This window comes from Rousettus aegyptiacus, unplaced genomic scaffold, assembly GCF_014176215.1.
Source record: "Rousettus aegyptiacus isolate mRouAeg1 unplaced genomic scaffold, mRouAeg1.p scaffold_m13_p_2, whole genome shotgun sequence".
In the NCBI taxonomy this organism is placed as follows: domain Eukaryota; kingdom Metazoa; phylum Chordata; class Mammalia; order Chiroptera; family Pteropodidae; genus Rousettus; species Rousettus aegyptiacus.
Window position 1 is genome coordinate 56,691,431 of NW_023416295.1, and position 23,935 is coordinate 56,715,365.

General features: G+C 32.9%; 1 protein-coding gene across 6 annotated transcripts in view; it reads right to left on the bottom strand.

The window, feature by feature from the left end:
* Positions 1-23,935, bottom strand: part of MARCHF7 (membrane associated ring-CH-type finger 7) — a 46,200-nt gene that overhangs the window by 4,756 nt on the left and 17,509 nt on the right. For 3 of the 6 annotated variants that reach the window (XM_016152867.2, XM_016152869.2, XM_016152868.2), the window contains exons 3-8: positions 17,891-18,086; positions 15,814-15,978; positions 13,194-14,295; positions 10,290-10,459; positions 3,503-3,612; positions 621-734 (exon numbers count right to left, since the gene is read on the bottom strand). In XM_016152867.2, the coding sequence (XP_016008353.2) occupies positions 621-734; positions 3,503-3,612; positions 10,290-10,459; positions 13,194-14,295; positions 15,814-15,978; positions 17,891-18,086 (1,857 nt within the window). Of the gene's footprint in view, positions 1-620; positions 735-3,479; positions 3,613-10,289; positions 10,460-13,193; positions 14,296-15,813; positions 15,979-16,576; positions 16,668-17,890; positions 18,087-23,935 lie in introns of those variants that run through there. The other 3 variants (XR_001597868.2, XR_001597867.2, XM_016152872.2) reach the window with 2 other exon arrangements.

A 23,935-nucleotide genomic window follows, 5' to 3' on the forward strand; every position in this document is an offset into this window, starting at 1 on the left:
ATGAGACGCAGAGGGACCTAACCTTTGCTACACAAAATGGGCAAGGCAGCAGGGTATAAATTTCCTCTGGTATACTGAGGCAAACAGTATCAATTACTTGTAAATACCTAACAAAAAAATTACTTGCAAATAGCTAGTCTAAGTGTTAAATTAAGGTAACAGCATACAGAGTAAACACCAAATAGTCTGTATCTTAAATAGTTTGTAATATGAACACACTTAAAAATTTTACATGACAGTAAAAAATAAATTTCCCATATTCTCTTGGCTTTTTGAGTTCTATTTCAGGTTTCCAAGTTATAATACTGTCCCCATCCACCCCCAAATTAAAAAGAACTTTTTCCCTTAGTGTTTCCAATTCTGATTCTGGGTTTTCACTGAAATATATTCAATTACCTTTAAGAGCTAGAAAATTACTTTCTAAAAGAGTTTTATGAGAAAATTAGGCTCCTTGATATCAAAGGAAGACAGCAATTTCTATTAAATCTACAATATCTTTATTTTTAAGACATATTTTATTATAAGAGCTCTCCAAAGAAAATAGAATGTAAACATATAATACAATCTGCTTTCCAAAACAAACATGGTGCATCACACCCCCCCACTCCAGTATTACTTACTCGGACACGTGTACTTGGTTCATTTGTATTTCCCATCATATCAGAAAAGCTTTGTTCGCACAAGTGCAGTAACACAACTAGGTAGAGACCAGAGCTGATAAACTCATACTCAGCCTTCAATAGGTAAGCAAATAGGAGAAAAAGAATATGGAAAATGAAAAATTAGTAGACTTGAGATTGATATTCATAACATAATGATAAACTAGAGGAAATACATTCATGTCTAGTTCCTAATAAGAGAAATGGTGCTATCTATTAAAACAGAAAATAAAAGGCTGTCCTTCATAATTTCATATATTTTTACTTATGCCAAATAATGAGTCCAAATAGGTGTGTGAGTATCCTCTTTAGTCTCATGTAGTCTTCATGTAATGACATATAAAAGTAGGAGCTTTCAGTCATTTGATGGTAGAATGAATGCTTATAACAGATTTCATTGCACAAATGGCTAGCTATAAGTGTTTACTTAAAAACTACCATTTCATATATAGCTAAATCAATACACTATATAATTAAAAACCTATTCTCATAGATCAACTGTTTATGTGATAGAATTAATTTAATGGCAATGGTAATTACAAATATGAACTAAAAAAAGAAATAGAGTAACTGTTCCTTGGTTATTTTATTCCAAACTGTTCTGTTTTGAAGCTAAGACTACAAATCATGTTATTAAAATCTAAACTGTCCTGTAATTTTTATATGGCAAACTATCTGTAAGTTGTACCATATTTCTTTGTGATTAACTCATCTAAAGTTAAGAAATCTGTTTTTAGTACTGACTTTAGCAAGTTATCAGATTTTACAGAATATTTAAGAAATCTGATACTGATTTATTAAGCATTTTAAAATGCTTCACTTAAGTACTTTGCTTATTTTTAACTTAAAAGGAAATCACATATCTGTAATATTTTAAAAATGTTAATGGTTATCACCTTGAAAAAGATGAAGTCACTGGATGATGAAATACTAAACTGTATAAACTAATCATTTAAAATGAGGGTAGCTGTCAGCCACTAGAATCCAAGATTCACAAAAAACACAAAGTTAGAGCCAGAAAGCTTAATCAAAACCCTTGTTTTTACAATGACTATACTTATTTCCTAACACTTCTAAATTATTTAAGATGTGGATTGTTAAAATCATTGGAGAATAAAACATTCCCAGTTGAACTGAAAAGCCAAATGACACCTTTAAGATAGATGATGGAGCATCTAGAGAAAGAAGAGTGGTGGGAGAAAACTATCCTTTGAAACCTATTCTCATTTTGAGAAGACAAAAAAAAAAAAAAAAAAAAAAAAAACCCTCTTTGCATGATTCCACCTTTCCATACTCTTTCTCCTGTTATATAAAATATCAGTGCTCAGCTGTCTAGAGACTCCTTGGGGATTTAAGAAAATTCTTTGCTGAAAGTGGTATCCATTTTGAGCAACTGGCTCATTGGAGAATAAAACAATTAATATAGAGTAGCATTTGTGTTACATCAACTGCCTAATGTTTCATTCACTTTATCAGTGATTCCTAACCTGGATTTAAGCAATTAGCTTCAAGGGATCTGGGAATCCCTTAATCACATACAGATTTTGTGCCTATATGTATTTTGTAAGGAGTATCCATGGTTTAATCAGATTTTCAAAGGGTATCCATTATTCCCCCGTTTAAAAAGGGTGTCCACTAAAGATCATATACTCCATTATTCGATTTGCATGAGATATCCAGAACAAATTCATAGGGATAGAATGCAGACTGATGGTTGCCAGGGGATGTGAGAGGTGGGTAATGGGAGAAACTGCTTAATAGGTACAAGATTTTCTTTTGGAGAGATGAAAATATCTTGGAACCTACAGGTGGTGGATGCACAACAGTGCAAATGTACTAATATTAGTTTACGTTAAATAATTTTTGTTATGTGAACTTCATGTCAAAAAAAGTAGGGCTCCATTACCCTTTCATTAAAAAAGGGTTTTTCAAGGATTCATGCATTCTTTCGCCATCACATTCCTCTTTTTATAACAAATATGCTAAGTACATTTAGATGACTGACTCTAGGATCATCCTTGCAATCTACTTTAATACTTCCCCCACCAAGAATTTTCTTTTAAAGAGGGGAAAATACTGAGCTCTTCATATTCTAACTATATAATTTAAGCATCTCAAAAAAAAATTTAAATGTAAAGCTCTTCAAGATTCAAAAGTTAGTGATCAAATCAATTATTGGGGAGAAGGGTTATCAAAACATTCTAAAACATCTGAGAAATGTGAAAAAAATATTTGGAGAAACTTAATTTGATCAGAAAAACCCCAACATTATTATTTAAAATTAGCTAGTATAAGACAAATACTAATGAGAAACAATGTGAATTTGGAATAAAAGATATGCAGAACAGATAAATTCATAGGGGCAGAATGCAGACTGGAAGTGGACAGGGAGATGGGGAATATGTATGTTAGAATTATTCCTAACATAAAAAATACAGGAATAAAATGCAAATTCTGGGCTTGGCTTTTTAATCATGTTCCAGCACTCAAGAGGGATTCACAACTTAGACAGCTCTGAGGAGACAGAGGTGGCATGCCTACCTTGGGACCACTTTCCTAAGCCTTTATTATTTTCAGGTTTATTTAGGAAGCATATGATGTATTTTATCTTAATAAATTTTAAACCTGTGACTTGGTTATTTGCCTCTGTTACAAAAAGTTATGGGAAAAATAAAGAAAAATTATAAAATTATAATACCTAATGCGGTAACGGAATTATTTTAAGATTATTGCTATTTTTATTATTTTAATGATAGTTTCCTGACCATGATTTAATCTTTTCTTCAAGAGTTGTCCTTTAAGCATAGAATAGACACTTACCAAATTAGGCAAAATATACTAACTTGTTCATTTGCATGAGCTCTATGTAGTTCATGAATATCAAAATCCTCCAGGTTAAGCTGCAACTTCTCTTTACAGAGTTCACAGGTGGTTACAGCCTCTAATGAAGAACCTGGTAAAAATTAAATTACAAGTAAAGCTTAGTTTTGCTACTACCACCACAGAACATTTTTCCTTTTAAGTTTTAAGCTCAGAATGTAGAAAATCATGGAGGGAGAAAGACTGCATTTCTACCATAAACCACTAATGTCTCCTAAAACAGCAATCGGCAACACCTAACGTGTATGTCAGGTCCTACTCTATGGTATTTAAGCATCCACCCATTATTTAGATAGCTGTTATTATTTTTTTCTCCTAAGTACTCATACATTCCTACCATGGGAAGCTGACAGTGGAATGTCATCTGTACTTCCTACTTCCTCCTTAAATACCTTGGCACAAGATGGCATGAAAACAATGGTTAATAATATAGCACACCTCAAACAACTAATTAGATATACTCAGGCCAGTATCTTTGATGTGACAATATATTATATACCTAAGATCTACTGTGGTTTAAGGAATGTGCTGTCCTTAGACTAAGGGAGGGGTGAGGAACCATTCACTTTTGTTCAGATGAAAACAGCTCCTTTCGGCCATAAAAGAAATGTCCTAAAGCATGTTATGATATAGATGAACCTTGAAAACATTATGACAAGTAAAATAAGGTAGACGCAAAAAGGACAAATACTGTATTATTCCATTTATATGAAACATGTTGAATAAGCAAATTCAGAGAGAAAGTAAATCAGAAGTTATCAGGGTTTGGGAAGAAGTGGAGGAGGGTGTTACTGCTTGTTGGATAGTGTCTGGGGTGAAAAAGTTTTGAAAGTAGATAATGGCGATGGCCACCCAACATTCTGGGTGTACCTAATACCATTGAATTGTACACTTAGTAATGGTTAAAAGGGCAAATTTACACTATATATATATATATATATATATATATATATATATATATATATATATTTATATAGTTTACCACAATAAAAAGAAAGCTCCTTCTGTCCCATATGCATTCAACATATGGTTAGGTAGTAGTCTTGTCTAATAAACATACAGCTCTTTTCCCCCATGTTTATTTTTAGATAGAGCTTCAAATTAAAAAGACGTCCTAACACAGTAGAGGTTTAGATGCAATTCAACTAATGTCTGGTTAGTGCTTATTATGTGCCAAGAAATATTAGAGGTTCTGGAGATTTAGAAAGAAAACAGTGAGTAGTAACCCCTGTCTTCAAAGAGCTCATAAAACTCTTAGAATTAGTGTTTTTTAATAAAAAACAATTACTTCAGTAAAATTTGGCATAAAGTCCAAGAAAGCAGTAGTAACTTCCATGCATTCTCTAGAAAATAGCTGAAAGGAAAGTGAAAGCTGTTCTGAGGTAGTATGTTGTCTATGTTGTCTCATATGTTTTAGTCAAATTCCATAAGATATTCACTATATTTCAAGTATACGAATAAAGCAGTTGTTTTAGGAGTCTAGCACACGTGAAAATGTTGATATTAAAATGCACCTAGAATATTTTCTTAATTTTTGAAAACTAATATTGTACCACTAAACTAAATTTAGGATAAACCCATATTATGACTTGATGGAGAATATAAAAAACGCAAAAGACATTTAGAAAGCTTTCTCATATCAGACATTTCTTAAAACTATTTTCTGATTCAGAATCAGGAAAACTATGATAGTCACAAAATATGGACCTTGGAGATCATTTAGCACAAATTTTTCATCTTAGGGCTTCATTTTTATCTTCTATGGAATACGTGTACTTATATAAGTTGTTCCAAAAGGTCACATCTAGCTGGAAGGAATCCATTTATCCCTACATTCTTTAATCCAGGGCTCTTTCCATTATACCCCATCTCATTCAGTAGTCCATGACTATGTTTGCTTAAACTTGTACTAGACTTGTTTTATTCATCTTTGTACAACTTGTATATAGTTTAAGATATATATGGAAGCTGCTAGAAAGTGTCTTCTACCAGATAGGGTCATTATGGTAAGAAAAAGGCTTATGAAAATTTATCAAGAAGGTTTAGTTCTTGAGATCTTTACATTCATTTGACCACATTTTAAAAAGTACTTATAACCTTATAAAACCCATTTGACTACTTACCATGTGCCTAGTACTGTGAGAAACTATAAACACCATCTCATATGACTTTCACAAAATCATATGAGGTAAGTATTATTCAATTTTATTCATGATAGAACTGAGGTATCTGTTTTTAAAAACTCCAATGGGTCAGAGGGTAATATTTTTTGATATATCTTCTCACGCAAGGGAAACAAAAGAAAAAGTAAATGGGACTACATCAAATTGGAAAATATTTGCACAGCAAAGGAAAATACCAATAAAACAAAAAGACAACCTACTAAATGGGAGAAGATATTTCCCAATGATACAACTGATAAGGGGTTAATATCTAAAATGTAAAGAACTTATACAATTCAATACCAAAAAACCAAACAATCCAATTAAAAAATGGGCAGGGGACTTGAATAGGCATTTCACTGAAGAGGACATACAGATGACCAATAGACATATGAAAAGATGCTCAATGTTACTAATCATCAGAGAAATGCAAATTAAAACCACAATGAGATATCACCTCACACTTGTCTGGATGGCTACCATCAACAAATAAAAAACAAGTGTTGATGAGGATGTGAAGAAATGAACTGTTGGTGGGATTGCAAAATGGTATTGTCACTATCGAAAATAGTTTGGAGGTTCCTCAAAAAATTAAAAACAGGACTACTTTATGACTCAGCAATTTCACTCACTTCTGGGTATTTATCCCAAGAAAATCAAAACCCTAATTCAAAAAGATACATGCACTCCTATGTTCACTGCAGCACTATTTACAATAGCCAAGATATTGAAGCAACCTAAGTACTCATCAATAGACAGCTGGATAAAGATGATGTGGTACATATATATAATGGATTACTCAGTCATAAAAAAATGTAATCTTACCATTTGCTATGACATGAATGGACCTAGAAGGTATTACACTAAGTGAAATAAGCCAGACAGAGAAAGACAAATACTATATGATTTCACGCATATGTGTAATCTAAAAAATAAAACAAACGAAATGGAAACAGACTCATAGATACAGAAAACGAACTGGTGATTGCTAGATGGGAGTGGGGTTGGGTGAAAAAGGTGAAGGAATTAAGATGTACAACTTGGTAGTTACAAAATAGTCTTGGGGGTTTAAAGTACAGCATAGGGAATATAGTCAATAATACTGTAATAGCTAAGTATAGTGCCACATGGGTACTAGACTAATGGGAGTGGGGTAACGCTTTATAAATTTAAACAATACATCATATTATCTGTCTTCCTAGACACACAACACTAACAATCCAATTGCAAATATATCAAAAGTGAAAAAAGTTTTTTTCATTTTGGCAATAGCTAACATTTCCCGGCCCTTACCAAGTGTCAAGAACCATGCTGAGCACTCATTTAATCTTAACCTAACACTCCAGGGCAATGACTAATGAAGCCTATGAGGCTGTCGTAACACCATAGAGACAAGAGGAAGCTACTACAGGTGAGATGGTCCACCCCACAACCTTGGGATGAGGCTAGCTTAAAAGAAAAAATAAGCTCCGTACCCCAAGGAAACCTTTGCTAACTGGCTGTAGGGAAAGTTTCCTAGTAGCCTCATAATCTCCAGCTTAAACAGGTTACATGACTCCTCAAACAACTAAGATTAAAATTAATGCCATCATACCTCACGACCTATTTGCATATGTCACCAAGGTATCATTATCAGACCTACAATCTCACAAATTACATATTTATTAATCTGATCTAATTTTCCACCTTACCTGATTAGTCATTTCTATGTCCTCTGGTACTCATGGTCTAATGTAAGCAAATTCTTTTCATAACCGATCTCTTTTGAATGATATCTTCAAATTCATGCCTCATCCACAGTACCACCCCCACCTCTGACTGATAAATACTCTTATGCAGCCATTTTTCCCTCACAACCCCTTTTACCTCAGTATGAAGACGTGGGGACAGATGCCCTACCACCACCTATTGCTGTTTTAAAACTCCAAGCCCCTTCTCATTCATTAATGACTTTAACACCTGGCTCTCAATTGTCTTTATCAACTTATTTTTGGCTATTTCAACAGCCATGCAGACCATGCACTTTCAATACTACTGACTTCCTCAATATCTTTGCTTCCAATATTACCCTACGCTACCCTCAGCCATCCATTCTATGATCATACCCTTGACCCTGTCATCAGTTTACTGCACTACCCCAGCATCCATATCTTAAGCATTCCCTCCCCCGTGTTCCTATAATTTTTCATCATTCTACTTCACCTACTCTGGCAATTCTCTTGAATATCCGTTAAGAGTCAAAGACACAAACAGACCCTACCACTTTCTCATTATCCACTTCTTGATGTACTTACTTCCCCCACTGATTTAAATTTAAATTTCTAGGATCACAATCATGTCCTTACAAATACCCTTATCTCCTTTCAAGATATCTGTCTGGTAAAAATCTCAACCCTACTGAACTCAGATGGATGGCTGTACTTAAGCATCTAAAAACTGCTTCTAAAAAACTGTACAGGTATCTCACTTGTAAGTAATATTCATGGTCACCGATTTTTATGAACACTAATACTTCCTGAAAACATCTTAGAATGTTATTTCTCCCACATATCAAAATCTCTTAAACTGTTCCTTAATTAGCTAAAGATTTATCTTCCTTTATTAAGAAAACAGAAAAAACAGGACTTTAAGCATCTTCTCATCAAAGCAACAAAGTGAGCAACATCTGTATCTACACTAGCCTTCCTGAAATTACATCTGTATCTACACTAGCCTTCCTGAAATTAAGTATTATTCTTCCTATTATATACTAACCATGTGACGTGTGTTCTGAATCCCATCTTTTCCTTTTCTTTTCATGATATTTTCCCCTCTCCATTGTATCTCATTAGAATTTAAAAAATGCCTTAAAATCTCCTACTTCCAAAACAAAACAAAACACATCCCATGACCCCATATAACTCTTCAATTCCTATCTGGTATCTCCAGTCTCCTTGATAGTAAAGCTTACTGAAAGAGAGGTCTATGTGGCTGTTCCTCATCTTACCTCATTTTCTTCTCTCAGTCCAATCTAATCATGCCATGATCCCTACCACTCCATGGAGACAAGCTACCAAGGACATTCATGCTACTAAATCCAACCATCATTTCTTTGTTCTTATCTCTTTGTAGAAGTCAGGAGGGTTGATTACACCCTCTTTAATGTACTGTATTTTTTGGCTTGCATAACACTCCATTTTCTTATGTTTCCTTCTTACCAGACTGAGGCTGCTCCTCAAATCTCCTTCTCTGCTCTCACTAACCATCTGGGTGCTCCAGGAATCTGTCCTGGGCTCATTTATTTAATATCTGCTTATGCTCTAACCTCAAAACTTAAAATATTACTTATGAATTTTGAAACTGTAATTTTCAGTGCTGGTACCCTCTGAAACATCAGGCTTGTCTAATTGCCTGACATTTCCATATGGTTATCTAACAAGCAGTTCATATATAGTATTTCTACAAGTCTTGATTTCTTTTTCTAAACTTATTCCATTCCCAGTCATCTTTATTTCAATAAATAACCCTACAACTTACTTAGTTGTTCAAGGAAACAATATGAGTTTCCCTGATTGTTCTCTCCCCTTCATTCTACTATATCCAATCCACTGGCAAGTCTTAACAGAATCTATCTCTAAAACATACCAGAATCCATCCATTTCTAACACTACCACCACCACCTCTTTGTAAGATAATTTCTGGTTGGTCACAATCGATACCTGGTTGGCTTCCCTTCTACTCTTGTCCCCCTAAAATTCATTCTCCACAGAGCAGCCAAAATACAAATAAGATTTCATTCCCCTGCCCTTCAGTGGCTTCCCAACACACTTTGATAAAAATCTAAACTTCAGACAGGAGCTCTAAAAGTCTTAAATAAACTAGCCTTTGCTAATCTCCCTTATTTCAATGGTATCACCTCTCTCCTTGCCCATTAATCATACTCCAGACACACCAAGCTTCATTCAGTTCTAAATCATTCCGACCTTCAGTCTTTGAATAGTTGTTCCCTCTACTGGAATGCTCTTGCCCTCATTCTTGATTAGCTAGCTCCTTTTTATTCAGTTTAAACGTCCTTGGTTCAACAAGGAATTCCTTTAACACTCAATACTACACTACAAGAGCAGATGCCTTGTCTGTCTTGTTTATAACTCTAGACCTCACATCTAGAATTGTGCCCGGCTACATCGCAAGCACTCAAAAACAAATGAATCACTACAGTAATCTTATTCTTACTGTAAAATATCGACGTATTAGACAACAGCATTAGAAACAAAAAAAATCTTTGTCAAGGACATATAGCTGGAACATAGTAAGCATATCTCTTTGATTCAAAGGGATCTTACATGATATAAGGGTCACGAACAATAACAAATTACAGTTTTAGTATACTGATGAAGTAGTAGTTTGTTGGATAAGCGAAACATAACACTACTATAAATTAAATTTATGAATGCTCTTTATGTTTTTGCTTCAAAAAGTGATCAAGACACTCTGAACATTATAAATTTGAGACAACAAATTATCATCAAATTTGTTAATTAAAATGCACGCATACATGCGTCCCTTGGAAAAACTGTGAAAACGAAATACACAAAAGGGTAAATCTTACCAGAGTTAATTTTGGCCTGTAACCACTTTTTCATACACTCTTGGTGGACATACTGTAAACTTCCTGTGCACTTGCATGGCTCTATCAGCAAGTTAGATGATGATGCAGCTGCCATTTGACAAATTCGACATAAGTCACCTTCTTCTTCTTCGGAGTCCTCTAAAAGAAGACTGGAAAAGACGACAGACACATTTCCTTAACAGAACTATCATAACTCATCTGGTTGTTCATTTCAAGTCATACACAATTCCAAACAATATTTTTTGTATTTCTACTCTCTCTGGGTTAAAAAAAAAAAAAATTACTTATCTTCAAATAATTCTTGCAATTTCTCATTACATGTTGTCAGAACAACAAATATTCACCTCGATAAGCTTTTTGTATTAAATCACAGTAAAAAATAAAAGGTTTTAAAATTCTCCATTTTCCCAATCCCCAGCAATGCTATTAAATCATCTTGGATTTACACAAGGGTAGACTTTTAAAGTGTTGAGCAGGTTCCATCAACTGATGTACTCTACTTAATACTTAACAGGTCCACATGTAGAATAATTTAAATATAGAATAGCTATATAAGAAAGTAATTTGTTAAATCCCTATTGCTTTAGTCGACTGCTAGTATGAAAGAGAGGTATTCAGTAAATTGATGATACTGATTGCTAAGCTGCTACTAAAATACAACCTGGATTATATGGATTCCTAATGAATTTAAAAACAGATGTGTGGGAATAGGAATGGGTGTATAGCTGTTAGGTAAATTCCATGCCCTGGTTTAACTAGAGGTTTGACCTTAAGCATAAATATTTACGTTTACCTTCAAATTTAACTTTCTTCAGTTCATAGTTTCAATTACTTTTTACTTTGGAGATTCAATTTTTTACATTCTTATTACAGTAGTCCCCCTTATCTGGAGGGGATACATTCTAAGACTCCCAGTGGATGCCCAAAACCACATATAATACCAAGCCCTATATTTAGTATTTTTTTTATACATACATACCTCTGATAAAGTTTAATTTATAAATTATGCACAGTAACAGATTAACTACTGATGAAACAGAACAATTATAATAATACACTGTAAGAAAAGTTATGTGAACATGGTCTTTCTCTCAAAATACATTACTGTACATGGAGGATTGGTATGTTGGACAAAGGGATGATTCACATCCTGGATGGGATGGAGGTAGATGGTATGAGATTTCATCATTCTACTCAGAGAAGAAACAATATAAAATTTAAATTGTTTCTTTTTGGAATTTTCTATTTAATATTTTCAGATGGCACTTGACCACAGGTAACTGAAACCATAAAAAACAAAACCACAGATAAGGGGGAACTACTATAATTTAAATGGAGTGTCTTAAAATCCTCACGTATGAGCAAAAGATATAATAAAGAAATACACACACACATAAACTCTATGGCAAAATAACCAACAAATGCTGCTTTCTAAACTAAGCAGATAGTGGTGCTGGCTTAAACTGTTTCTCTCTGGAAATAACTAAGTTTAATGCTTTGCCCTCTGCTTACACTACTGTACTCAAATTATTCTAACTATGAGCATAAGAAATGTAATAGTTAACCACATTCCTCAGTAGAGAGCTTGAAATCATAAGGAGTTACAATAACATTAAGCTAATACTACCAGGGCAGAATAAATCTTTCTCCAAGAAAGGAAAAGCCACAAATTTTTAAAAAAGATAACAGTCCCATGGTACAATGTGTCTCACATAAGAAAAAATGAAAATATAGTAGTCCAATGTCCAACATCTCAGAAAACATGTAAAACTGCCTTTATCCTCAGAATGAGATCTCAATATAAAATACTAAAATAAAATGATAGCAACAGCTATACTCCCCCCCAATTCTATTACAGTAGGCCTTTATTTGAAACCCCAAAACAAAAACACCTACAACCTTAAGCTTTACATAGTTTTTTCTTCCTACAAGTATATTTTACACATACTATTCTATCTCACTATGACATAAAAATTAATTTGCCAGATGAAAAATTAAGTAACTGCACTGGTGACAAAAATAATAATCTAAGTTGGGACTAAAATCTCTGATCTTTCACCTTTCATTCTTATTAGAGATTTCTAAGCAATATTCAACTCTAAAAAGGTAGTTATATAAATGAAATTCTGAATTTAAACGCATCTACCATAGTCATAATAAAGAAAGAATATGTGGTGACAGAAAGAAATCCAACTATGGGAGGTGAACACACAGTGTAAATATATTTATGCCTTACTGTTAAAGTGTACAGCTAGAACTTATTGGATTTCGTTAACCAGTGTCACCATAAAAAGAAAGAGAGGGAGGGAGGGAGGGAGGGAGGAAAGGAAGGAAAGAAGGAAAGTAGGAAGGAAGGAAGGAAGGAAGGAAGGAAAAAAAAAGAAGAAAAAAAGAAGAAAAGATTTGGTATATAACTGAACTTCGAAAAAAAATTAAAAAATTGTGCAAATGATTTTACGTCATTACAAAAAGATCTGAGGTGAGATTACAAATAAATGGTAAATAAATGATCTTAGTAAAGGCTAAAACAAATTCTTTTGATAATCTATGACTACTTGGGCTCCCTTACAAATCCCATTTAGCACTAGGCTACCAAGGATAGGGTAAGAGATTAAGATTTTTTTGTCTCTGTGTGCATCTGCATACAAAGCTTATTAAAAATCTTTAGATCATTTCTTAATGCAATCTATACTGCCAGGCTCAATTATTAAGTCTCATCCAGTTTACCTCTGAGTAAGAGGTAACATCAACATTAATATCTTACTGTAAATTTCAAGAAAAAAATTTTAGATAGCAATGTTATAAGAAGCCATTTCAGAAATAAAAACTTTTTCTAATCTGTTCTTGCTTTTTTATGGGCTTAAGACAGGTATTCTAATTTACCTCTCTTTTATTTTCTGCAGTCTTTCTGGATCTCTTGAAGGTACACTTTTAGTTTTATCATTTTTTCCATCAGATGAACTCCAGCCTGAAGGAATGATATCTACAGTGATCATGACATTGTCGGTCAAATTATTTCCAAGTGTTGGGGGGACTGCAAATCGGAACAAGGAACCAGGAAGAAGCCCGGTTATTCCTGTATTTCTTCCACTATGAATGGATTCAGATGTGGAGCCACCTGTAGCAGCACTACTTGATGCTGCAGGTGCTTGTGGTCTGTTGGCAGCCCCAATGGGATCACTCTGTGCTTCCAGGTGAACCACTTCATTTGATTCTCTTCTAAAAATATGATGAGATCTGGATGGTATATCAGAGGTAGGTATCCTTGAAGATTCATCTCGTCCCTCTCGTCTCCTTCTAGAGAACAAAGGTGTGCATCTATTTCTAAGTGAGGAAGATAACCACGGTCCTGTATTTCTACCTTCGGATTCTTGGTTAAAATTTTCTGAATCTGGCTCAGAGTTATGATTCTGGCTAAGAGAGGACAAACCCCATCTACGCCTAAGAAATCGAAATCCCTGAGAGGCTTCAGATGCCCTGTTATCGGGAACGTCAGAAGTTGATGCTGCATTACGAGACTGAGAAGCTGTCAAGATTCTTGGAGAAATATAAGAATTTTCAGAACTCAATGATCTTGTATTTAAGGATTCTTGACTAGACCTTCGTGAAAAAAAAGTAGATGACATACTAGAAGCTATACGTGACAGCAATCTCCTGGTCGTACGTCTACCTTCATTGTCAGAAGATTCCTGAAATGATCTTTGAGATGAACCAACCCTATCTGAATTGCTTATGGTTGAGGTTTCATCTCTGTTTGAAATAAAAGAAAACCCAGGCTGTGCATTGCTTTGGGGAGATTCCAATTCTCTTGGAGAAAAATTTGATCTTAAAGAATTTCTACTAGTGTCCCTAGAACATGATATGGTCTGATGTTCAGAAGGCATTTGGTGATTTGTGGATGATGTATTCAATTGTAAAGTGCTCACTGAGTTCTCTTTTGGTCTTGCTCCCTGTGAATATGAAGAAGAAACTCTGTCTTGAACATCTATTTTTGAAAGAAAGAAAGAATAACCAATTACATGAAGTAATTTGACTGTTATAACACTGAATTAAAACTGAATACTGCTACATTGTAACTATACAGCTTAACTATTATAGAAAAAACACATACATGTACTTCTCTTACTACACCCTTGGTAAAATCCACTACTGCTGTATAAAGTCAACATTATAAACTCAAAAGAAATGAGAGCTTATTATGAGAAGCAAACATCAATCTACCAATTTGATAAAAGCAAAACAAGTGAATTTGTTGATCAGAAATTGATACGGTAGAATATCTAATATCTAACAGATAAGAATTTTAAATAGGCCAAATAAGTCTACATAAATGACTCTTATAACAAATAAAAGCAAAATAATCCCAGGGAGACAGTGTTTTGGAGAATTTTTTACTCTGCAATACATATATAGTCATTTCACGTAAATATTATCACCCTAGCAATTTTATGGCAAACCTAGCTAACAGTGAAAAAAAAAAAATTTTTTTTTTTTTTTTGGTTTGTTTTCAATTTAACAGCAGTGGTTCTTATCCCTGGTTACTCATCAAACATAGTTTTGCTTTTTAATACTGACTGGGAGCTCTGAGTCAGAATAGACTCATGATATTTGCAGTTTAAAAATACCCCACTGGTGGTTCTAAACTCAAATGGAATGAGAAATACTACAGCATTCCTTTATGAAGAATACTCATCCATACACTTAGTTTAACAGCTAGATTGTTACTGTGCTAATATGTGGAGGCTCATAAAGGAATAAACTGTCAAGCTAAATCTAATCTATACTTTATACTTCCAAACCTAGAAAGTTATTGATACTGTCTACTAAAGCTCCTCAAAGATAAGGAAATAAAAAGATGTTTTCATTTGTCTTAAATAAAGCAGTCTTAACCAATAAGACTATTTAAAATAAACCAAACCTTTAAGAACGAATGTATCTTCTATGTAAATCAAATTCCATTTTTGCCTGCTATATTTGTCTACTCTAATTAGTACTTTTTGTCATTAGTTACTTAGTACTATTTTTTATGGTATTTATGTTTGAAAAGCTTCAGCTTATGTACATTGACAAACAGTATGGGTCTTTATTTCAACTGAACAAAAATAAAGGTACACGAATGTTAAACAAACCTAATTCTAAATTTTGCCTTTAAATGTTGACTTCAAGCTTTAGTTAGTTCAGAATTTAACTAGAGGTTGTTACTTATACTACATACAGCAAATTATATTGGAGTATACAAGATTTAGAATACTTTATGATGTACATTCTTAAAAGGAAAATGCAAGTAAATATCAGCAGACAGAATCTGGATATCCATGCACATCTATTTTAAACTGTTTACATTTTTAAAAGTAAAATAACAAATAAGGTACTAGCAAATATGTTAAGCTATTTTGAAATTTTCATGAGATTCTCTTTATTCTTTTGTACAGTGATTTAGTGATATAAAGAGGAAAACAACATTATTAGATACATTATATAACACAACACAGTTTATACATACATGATGAAGTTGTGAAATCACCACTTCGGTGACTATAATCCATAAGATTACTAATGGAGGAATCTGCTCTCCTCTCTAAATCTCTCCTCTCTCTCATTAAGTCAGACCCAAAAGATCCAAGTACCATCGATGAAGATCTGGGAACTTGATTATGTCTCCAAGAATCTTAAAATAATTGAAGAAGTTTTAATTCAGAGAAAGCTTTCAAGGTTTCTGGTAACAAATCTTCAGTATTACACAGGGAGGTTATTTATTGTAGGACTTCACCAGTTTACATAGTAGCAATGAGAATCAAAATATAGCACAATACAGAACTATTCATGAATGAACTCATAATCACTTATAAAATTATTTCCTAAAGCAAATACATTCTTCTCTTAACACTAATCTCCATCCATGATGGCAATGTCTCAGTTACTCTCTGGGACATCTGATTGTACAATGTAAATATAATGTAAAATGGTTACATGACAAAATGTAGTGCAAAGCTTCCCAGAGATGCAGAATTTCATGAAAAGTCAATAAAAGTAATGTTGGAAAATAGCTAAAATCAAAATCAAAGCCACCCTGTAATAGAAACTAGTATATTACAAGGTTATATAATACTATTTATCAGAAATAGTCATTGCCACCACACTTGGTTCATTTCCTATTCTAAGAATTAATGCATCACTGCAATTATAACCTAAATTTTGTTAGGTTATGATTTCATTTAAAAATAAATTAAAAATTAAGTCTGAAGTTTTCCCTCCTTATTATTTACCTTAAAATTTTGGTTCCTCTCCTATTTCCAACAGTGTTAATAATTCCTCTTCATTAAGGAAAATGGCCCAGAGATTTATTTAATGGTATGCCTTCACAAAGCAGAGAACAAAAATCTCTGTACAGTGGTGTCTGTCTACAAAATTAAGGTCAGTCTGCTCTTACCCATCACACTACTATTAATACCCTTCACATGGGGCAGTGTCTTTCCCATGGCAGTCCTGCATATTAAAATAGAAAGAAATTGCTTACACTAATTCACAACCAGTAATATATATGTATTTCAAGAATTTTATCTTCAATTGTGTCATCACAAGTTCTGTCTCACCTAAAAACTATTTCAGGTGTTGGCTAGTGTTTCATTTGAAGAGAAGTGTAAGTGAGGAGGGAGCCTCCTGCCCTTTCAACAAAGGATCTTTTCAATTTGTGCAATAAATGCCTCTGAGAGTACAAAATAACAAGCATAAAGCTTCTGGATAAGCTATCTAAATCCAAGAATGGTTACACAATGCAACAATGCACACCTGAAACTTACTGGATTTTGTTAACCAATGTCACCATAATAAAAATTAAAAAACAAAACAATCTTTTCATGAAACCCTAAAACAGCTTATCAAGATTTTAACTCTATTATGACAGATATCCTGGATGATGAAATAACATTAAACATCACATTTGATTTTAAAAATTATTGCTTTTCAAACAGTTCTTATAAATTCTTTAACTTTTTAATTAGAAATGTGATTTACACACACACAAATAAATCCTAGAATGGTTTAGTGATTTGTCCAATATCACATAATTACAGGGCTAGAATCATGGCTTTCTAATTCCTAGTACAGACTCTTACAATGCCATGAACTATTTTTTAACTAAAGAAATTTTCATATTTTCTGAAGATATTATTATCGCAATGTTTATTATTTATAAAAGATATGCTTAGAAAAAATTTCAATCTACTTCAGAAATATTGGCTTTCCTAGTAACAATTAAAAAATTAAAAAATTTACCTCCTATAATAACCAAGAAAATACACGTCACTATTACCAATCTTATCACCATACATTCCTAGTTATTCTCATTTATTAAAATCTGTGAATATCCTGTTTGTGTAAAACGCCAGTACAAAACTTAGAACAAAAATTCAAAATAAGAGCTAATTTCAGTTCTAGCACTAACTTAAGGTAAGATGCTGGGAATTCCACTACATTTTTGACTGTCTTACATTGCTCTACTTGCTTAATACAGTATGTCTTGGGAAAAGGCCTTTTTTAATCCAAGTACACATACAGTGGCTCTTAAATTAAATTCTTACCTGATACTGCACTTAAACCATGACCAATATTTCTTCCAGCTGAGGTAGACGTGCAGTTTGTACAGGAAAGTTTAGGTCTTTTTGAATCATGATCCCGTTGCTGGTTTTGTGATCTTGAGCGTGCTCCCTGAGTTATCTCAGATTCACTATACCATGTAGACTGAAATGGAGATGCAGATGCTGATGCAGATGCAGACTGTAAGTTAAAAAATAGTGTTAAGGAACAAAATGTTTGCATTCGATATTAAATTTAATCTACCATACTCTGATACATTTCCAAAGACGATTCATTCCTCACAAGCACAAATTTTTCTATCATGCAGGTTTTCTAGTTTTTGTCCCTTCTACCCACTTGTTCCTACACTTTATACTATAATTATACTCTGGTAAGTAATAAATCTGATTTAGATTAGTAAGTCTTCTATGTAATCATATATTACCATCTGGTTAGGAAACACTGAAGAGTAAAAGCTTTGTTCACTTTGTTTTCTCAGTTTAATATTTCGACCTTCTGAGGAACCCATTTCCTGTTCTCAAAGGTGGACAAAACACTGAGAAACACTAACATACCAAATGATGTGAATACTATAAAAACAAAACAAGATTTTTCAAGTAGTAAAATTTATTCTGGATCTAATGTTCATTCTTAGGAACAGTCACACAACACTAATTAACAGTATTTTTAAAAACAAATCTTAATATCTGGAATTTTTCATCAGCGAAGCAAGCAAGCAATGACAAGTACGTATTTTAAAACTCTTAGCTTAAGGTTTTCTTTAACATATATACATACACAAAATAAAACCACCTAAAACACAAAAGTTACTCACAAGGCACAAACTATTTTACTTCTCCTTAATTCTTTAATTACTTAAGCAGTATAATGCATAAAAAGGAAAAGGATTAGTCTCCTAAAAATTATACATTTAAATCAGAGCATATTTCAACCACAATTATTGAAATTGTCCTTTTATATATTTCTTGACAAAATAAAGTTAAAACTGAAATGTTTTTTAAGCTGTAAATTCAGTCTGTTACTCTAATATCACATGATAAAAGTTAAGAACCTAAATAATGTACTCCATATAAGAGTCCTAGAGTACAGATAACAAGTAAATAAATTATTATAATATAAATAAGAGTATAACAGAAGGTATGCTGAAAGTTTTACAGGGGAAAAAAAAAAGAGCCTAACTATGCCAGAGGAAAGCAGGGGAGGATTCATAGAAGGTGGTAAGAGTTCATTGGGCAGGCAAATGAGAACGATTATAGATGACACAGTAAGACATATAAACCACTCTACCATGGAAATTCTTCTAAAGCATTACTACTTGATCTACTATGCTTCAATTATGAGCAGCATACTGCACACACATTCAAAGAACTCTATAGAATAAACTGCACATATATGGAAAAGCAGAAGTTGCTAAGATGAAAAAGCAGAAACTGACTACATAAGGATTTTATCCATCCCTTGCCCAGGGGATATTTTGCTAATGAAAGTGGCACTCTTCAGCTCAGTACAAACTTAAGTCTAGCAAGCCTTCTGCACCAAGTAATCCACAGAGCACCAATGAACTGGAGTAGCATAAGAGATGAAATTCATTAGATATTTTAAAACTAAACCATTTTCTGTGCCATTATCAGGGTAATTATCCTACATGACAGTGATCTAACACCTTTGGATTTCAGAGACCAACGTAAAAAGTTTTAATTGAAAATTTATAAAGAGCTGCCACTTTCAACAAAGAAATCTAAAATTGTAAATACCATCTAACCTTGTCTCCAATTTCTTAAAAAGGGCATTTTATGTGCTCACAAAACATGAAGATACAGCGGAATAAGACAAGCTTTTAAATTGATCCTTTGTATTTTTGTGGCATCGTTTGTAATATCTCCTTTAATTTCTTGAATCCTCTTTTTTCTTTTGTTGCGCTTAGCTAAAGGTTTGTCTATTTTGTTAATCTTATTTCCACCACCCCTTTCCAACAATATACTGCAAGTTCTAGATAATGCAATAAGGAAAGGAAACAAAATAAAAGGTATACAGATTGGGAAACAAGATGTAAAACTGTATTTGCAGAAGGCAAAAATCTGTGTATAATATTTGACAGAATCAACAAAATATCTTCCTGAACTAATAATTATAGTTAGGCTGCAGGACACAAGGTTAATATACAAGTCGCTTTCTTATATACCAGCAATAGAAAAGTGGAATTTGAATTAAAAACTCTTATATCTCAGTAAGAAAATGATAAGTACGCCAATTTAAAAATGAGCAAAGGATCTGAATAGACATTCTTTCAAAAATATAAAAATGGCTAATTAGTATAAAAAGATGCTCAACGTCAGAAGACAAGGAAATCCAAATGAAAACCACAGTGAGATACTACTTTACACCCACAACAGAATGGCTAAAATCAAAATGTATGGTAAGTGTAGGTGAGGATGTAGAGAAGTCAGAACTCTCATTTATAACTGCTGGTGGAAATATAAAATGGTTCAGCCAGTTTGGAAAGCAGTCTGGTAGTTCCTCAAATAACTGAACATAGACTTAGCATATAACTCAGCAATTCTACTCTTAGGTATATACCTAAGATAATTGAAAACATAAGTCCACTCAGAAACTTGCATGCAAATGTTTATAGTAACATTATTCATAAGAGTCAAAAGGTGAAAACAATCTGCATGTCCACTACAATGAATAAACAAAATGTGGTATATCCATACAATGGGATAGTATTCATCCATAAAAGAAATAAAGTACCGATGATATTAGCTACAACATAAAAACCTTAAAAAATGTGCTAAATAAAAGAAGCTAGTCACAAAAGACTATATAGTACATATGTCCACTCATGTACATGAAATTCTAAAACAGGAAAAACTAGAGACAGAAAGCAGATTAGTGGTTGCTTACTGTTGGAGTAGGAGAGGTGGTAATGAAGTGAAATCTAAAGGACGTGGGTTTTTTTCTTAAGGCAATAATAAGGTTCTAAACTTGACTGTGGTTGAGTATGCACCACTCTGAATATACTAAAAACTACTGAATTATATAAAGTGGGCAAGTTACATGGTATGAAATCAAGCTATTCGTTAAAAAAAAAACAAACAAAACTTAACAATTGCTACACACGCAAACCAATGTATCCACTGGACAATGCTTGATCATGGGAAATTATATAATGGAACCAAGTCCAGAATGAAATGCCCATAGTTGGCTCCTCAATTCCATGAACTGATGCCTTGACGTTGATGAGATAAATTTTCTAGATCAAAATTACCTCAGCCATATGTAACAATCTACATACAACTTTGAATTCTTTTTTTAAATACTCATGTGCTAGAGAGTATCCATCACCATACTATATGTGCAAGTCTTACATTCCAGTTTCTATTAAGAATAAGTCATCAGTTTTCATTAAAAAAGACATTAGCTGATCTTAACACTTTCTGGATTTATCCATGGCAACTTTATGAGAAATCCAAGTTAAAAAACAAACAAAAAAACCTTTTATTTATACAAGATGAATGGACCTGGAACCCATTTGCCCCTCAAAACTCCCCAGGTTTGATACCTGGATCAAATTAGATTACCAGAGTTAATATTTAGATCACTCTGTGGTTGCTTTACACAACTGCTTTCATTTAGCTGTAATTTTGTATCACATCCTTTGCTTTTGCTGCAGTTTACCAATAAAGTTTCACTAAACTATGCATATACTTACAGTGCAAATACTATATTGAAAACACTGTCCACTATTATCATTCACTGTTCCCTTTCAGACCAGACTGCCAAACATTGCTTCCTCTGAGAAACCGTATTTCTTTTCCTTATGAACAAAGTAGCTCATAAAGCTGGTCTGTTTCCTTGTGATCTTCCTGGAACCCAAAACAATACTCCAAGTTTAATTTTAAAAGACTGCAGGGCTCATGAAGGCCTACTGATGTTATCAGTATTTTATCTGTTTTTCCTGATTCCATTTTAGAACTATTTTTAATTTATCTAATTGTGTATACATGCATGTACGTATTTAATTCCCTGAAAGCTGCCCTTGTAGTAGATAAGAAAAAAAAAGTAATGACCATTGGTTCTTTTAATTCTTGAGAAAACATAACTGGCAAAACATATAGCGGTACTGAGCTCTGTAACAGTTGACCTACAAACTAGAAAATGTTGTAAATAACTGTAAAAAGCACCTATAATCTCATAAAAAGCCTCCTTATTATTTCATATTAAAATTAACCACTCTCAACAAAACAAAAGAGAAAGTGCAATGAGATTAGTGGCTTAAATTAAGTTACAGAAAATATATCAAAGTAACAATTACATATTCACAGATTACTCCCCAATTTTTTACTTTTAACAATATGAATTATGGGAATTAAATTTTATTTTCAAAATGCCTGAAGTTCTAGTTACTATAACTGAAAGGTAACTATCATTTTCAGCCATTCAGATTGCAACAAAAATTTAAAGATGGAATAACAAATATCAACAAGATTAACGACAGCTGCCCAGTTTATAAAAAGCCAAGAATCAAAAGATATTTTAGAAAATCAATTGTTCGGAACTTAGAACCTACATTTCCCAAAGAAACAAACCTAGCCAGTTGTCTTAAGCTCAGATACATTATATATACTAACTATGTGACTGAGGGAAACCACTTATTCTCTTAATATGTAATATATAATTATATTTGGATAACATATTTTACTATACCCCAAGGACACTAATTATCTACTTAAAACCAATGTAAAGCGAGGAACTGACTATAGAGGTAGAAGTAAGAAAAATCATTATAACTGGTAATATTTGAATTCTTACTATGTTCCAGGCACTCTTGTTCTAAGTGCTTTACGTGTACTATTTCCTTCACTTAATCTTAACTGTATGAGAAAGCTCATATAGTTATCACCATTTTACACAAGAGGAAATAGAAATATGTGGGTCAAGACCACAGAAGTTTCAGTTTTTAAATTAAAATTAAAAAGTGAAGCAGGCTATGAACAGTTGATTTAAGGTGTGATATGTTCCCATAATCCATTAAAAAAAGATTGAAAGCCCTTTAGAAGCCCTTTAAAGTGAATAAAAAACATTAAGGAAAACCCCCAAATTTACAGAATGAATTAGTCTTATTAAGAACCCATAAAAGACTTGTTTTTTTTTTTAATCCTTGTATTCAACTACTACAATGAAAAATAAGAATAATCTATGATATTAAGAACAAGCGGGAAAGAATAGTCTGAAAATAGTTATATTTTAAAGTGAATGCCAGTAAATTTTCTAAATATATTCGACTTTCAGCACCTAAAATATTGTAATTACTATAGTAAAATTATATGTAGCATCTAACATTTATGTAGTGTTATATTTATGTAGTGTTATATGTGGCAGGCACTATACTCAATGTACTAATTCATTTAACTCTAACAACTTGACTAAAATGGAAAATAAGAAAAAAAGATACAAAGTAACTTGCCCAGGTTCACATAACTGGCAATGAGTGGAACAGGACTCCAATCCAGGCAGTACAGCCTGCTTTCAGAGTCTTGTGTCCCTCACTAATAAGCTATATGGAAAATTAGAAAAACAAGGGCAGATACAATTTTATAAAGACAATATAAGAAAAATCAATTCTGTGCTCTATGTAATAAGTCACAATAATTAAACCTACATTTTCACAGAATGCAAAATATATGATTCTGTACATCTGGCAATGATACTCTTAATCTAGCAACAAAATAAAAAAACACTATCAATTAACATTTAAAATGAGAGTAAATAAAGTTTATATAAAGTCTCAGGGGCACTTTCGAGAAATTAGTTTTTACTTCAGTCTTTCTGAGTATTTTATAAAATTATTATTACTACAGAAATATTTTAAATGGCTTTGTCATACACTACATCACATGTAACATTAATACATAAATACTTAAGACTTACACAGAAAATTTCACTAAAGGATTCTAAGATTCTGTTACATAAACATCAAACTTTTGCAAATCACACGTGATTTTAGTTTTTCAGCTAATATTGCAAGA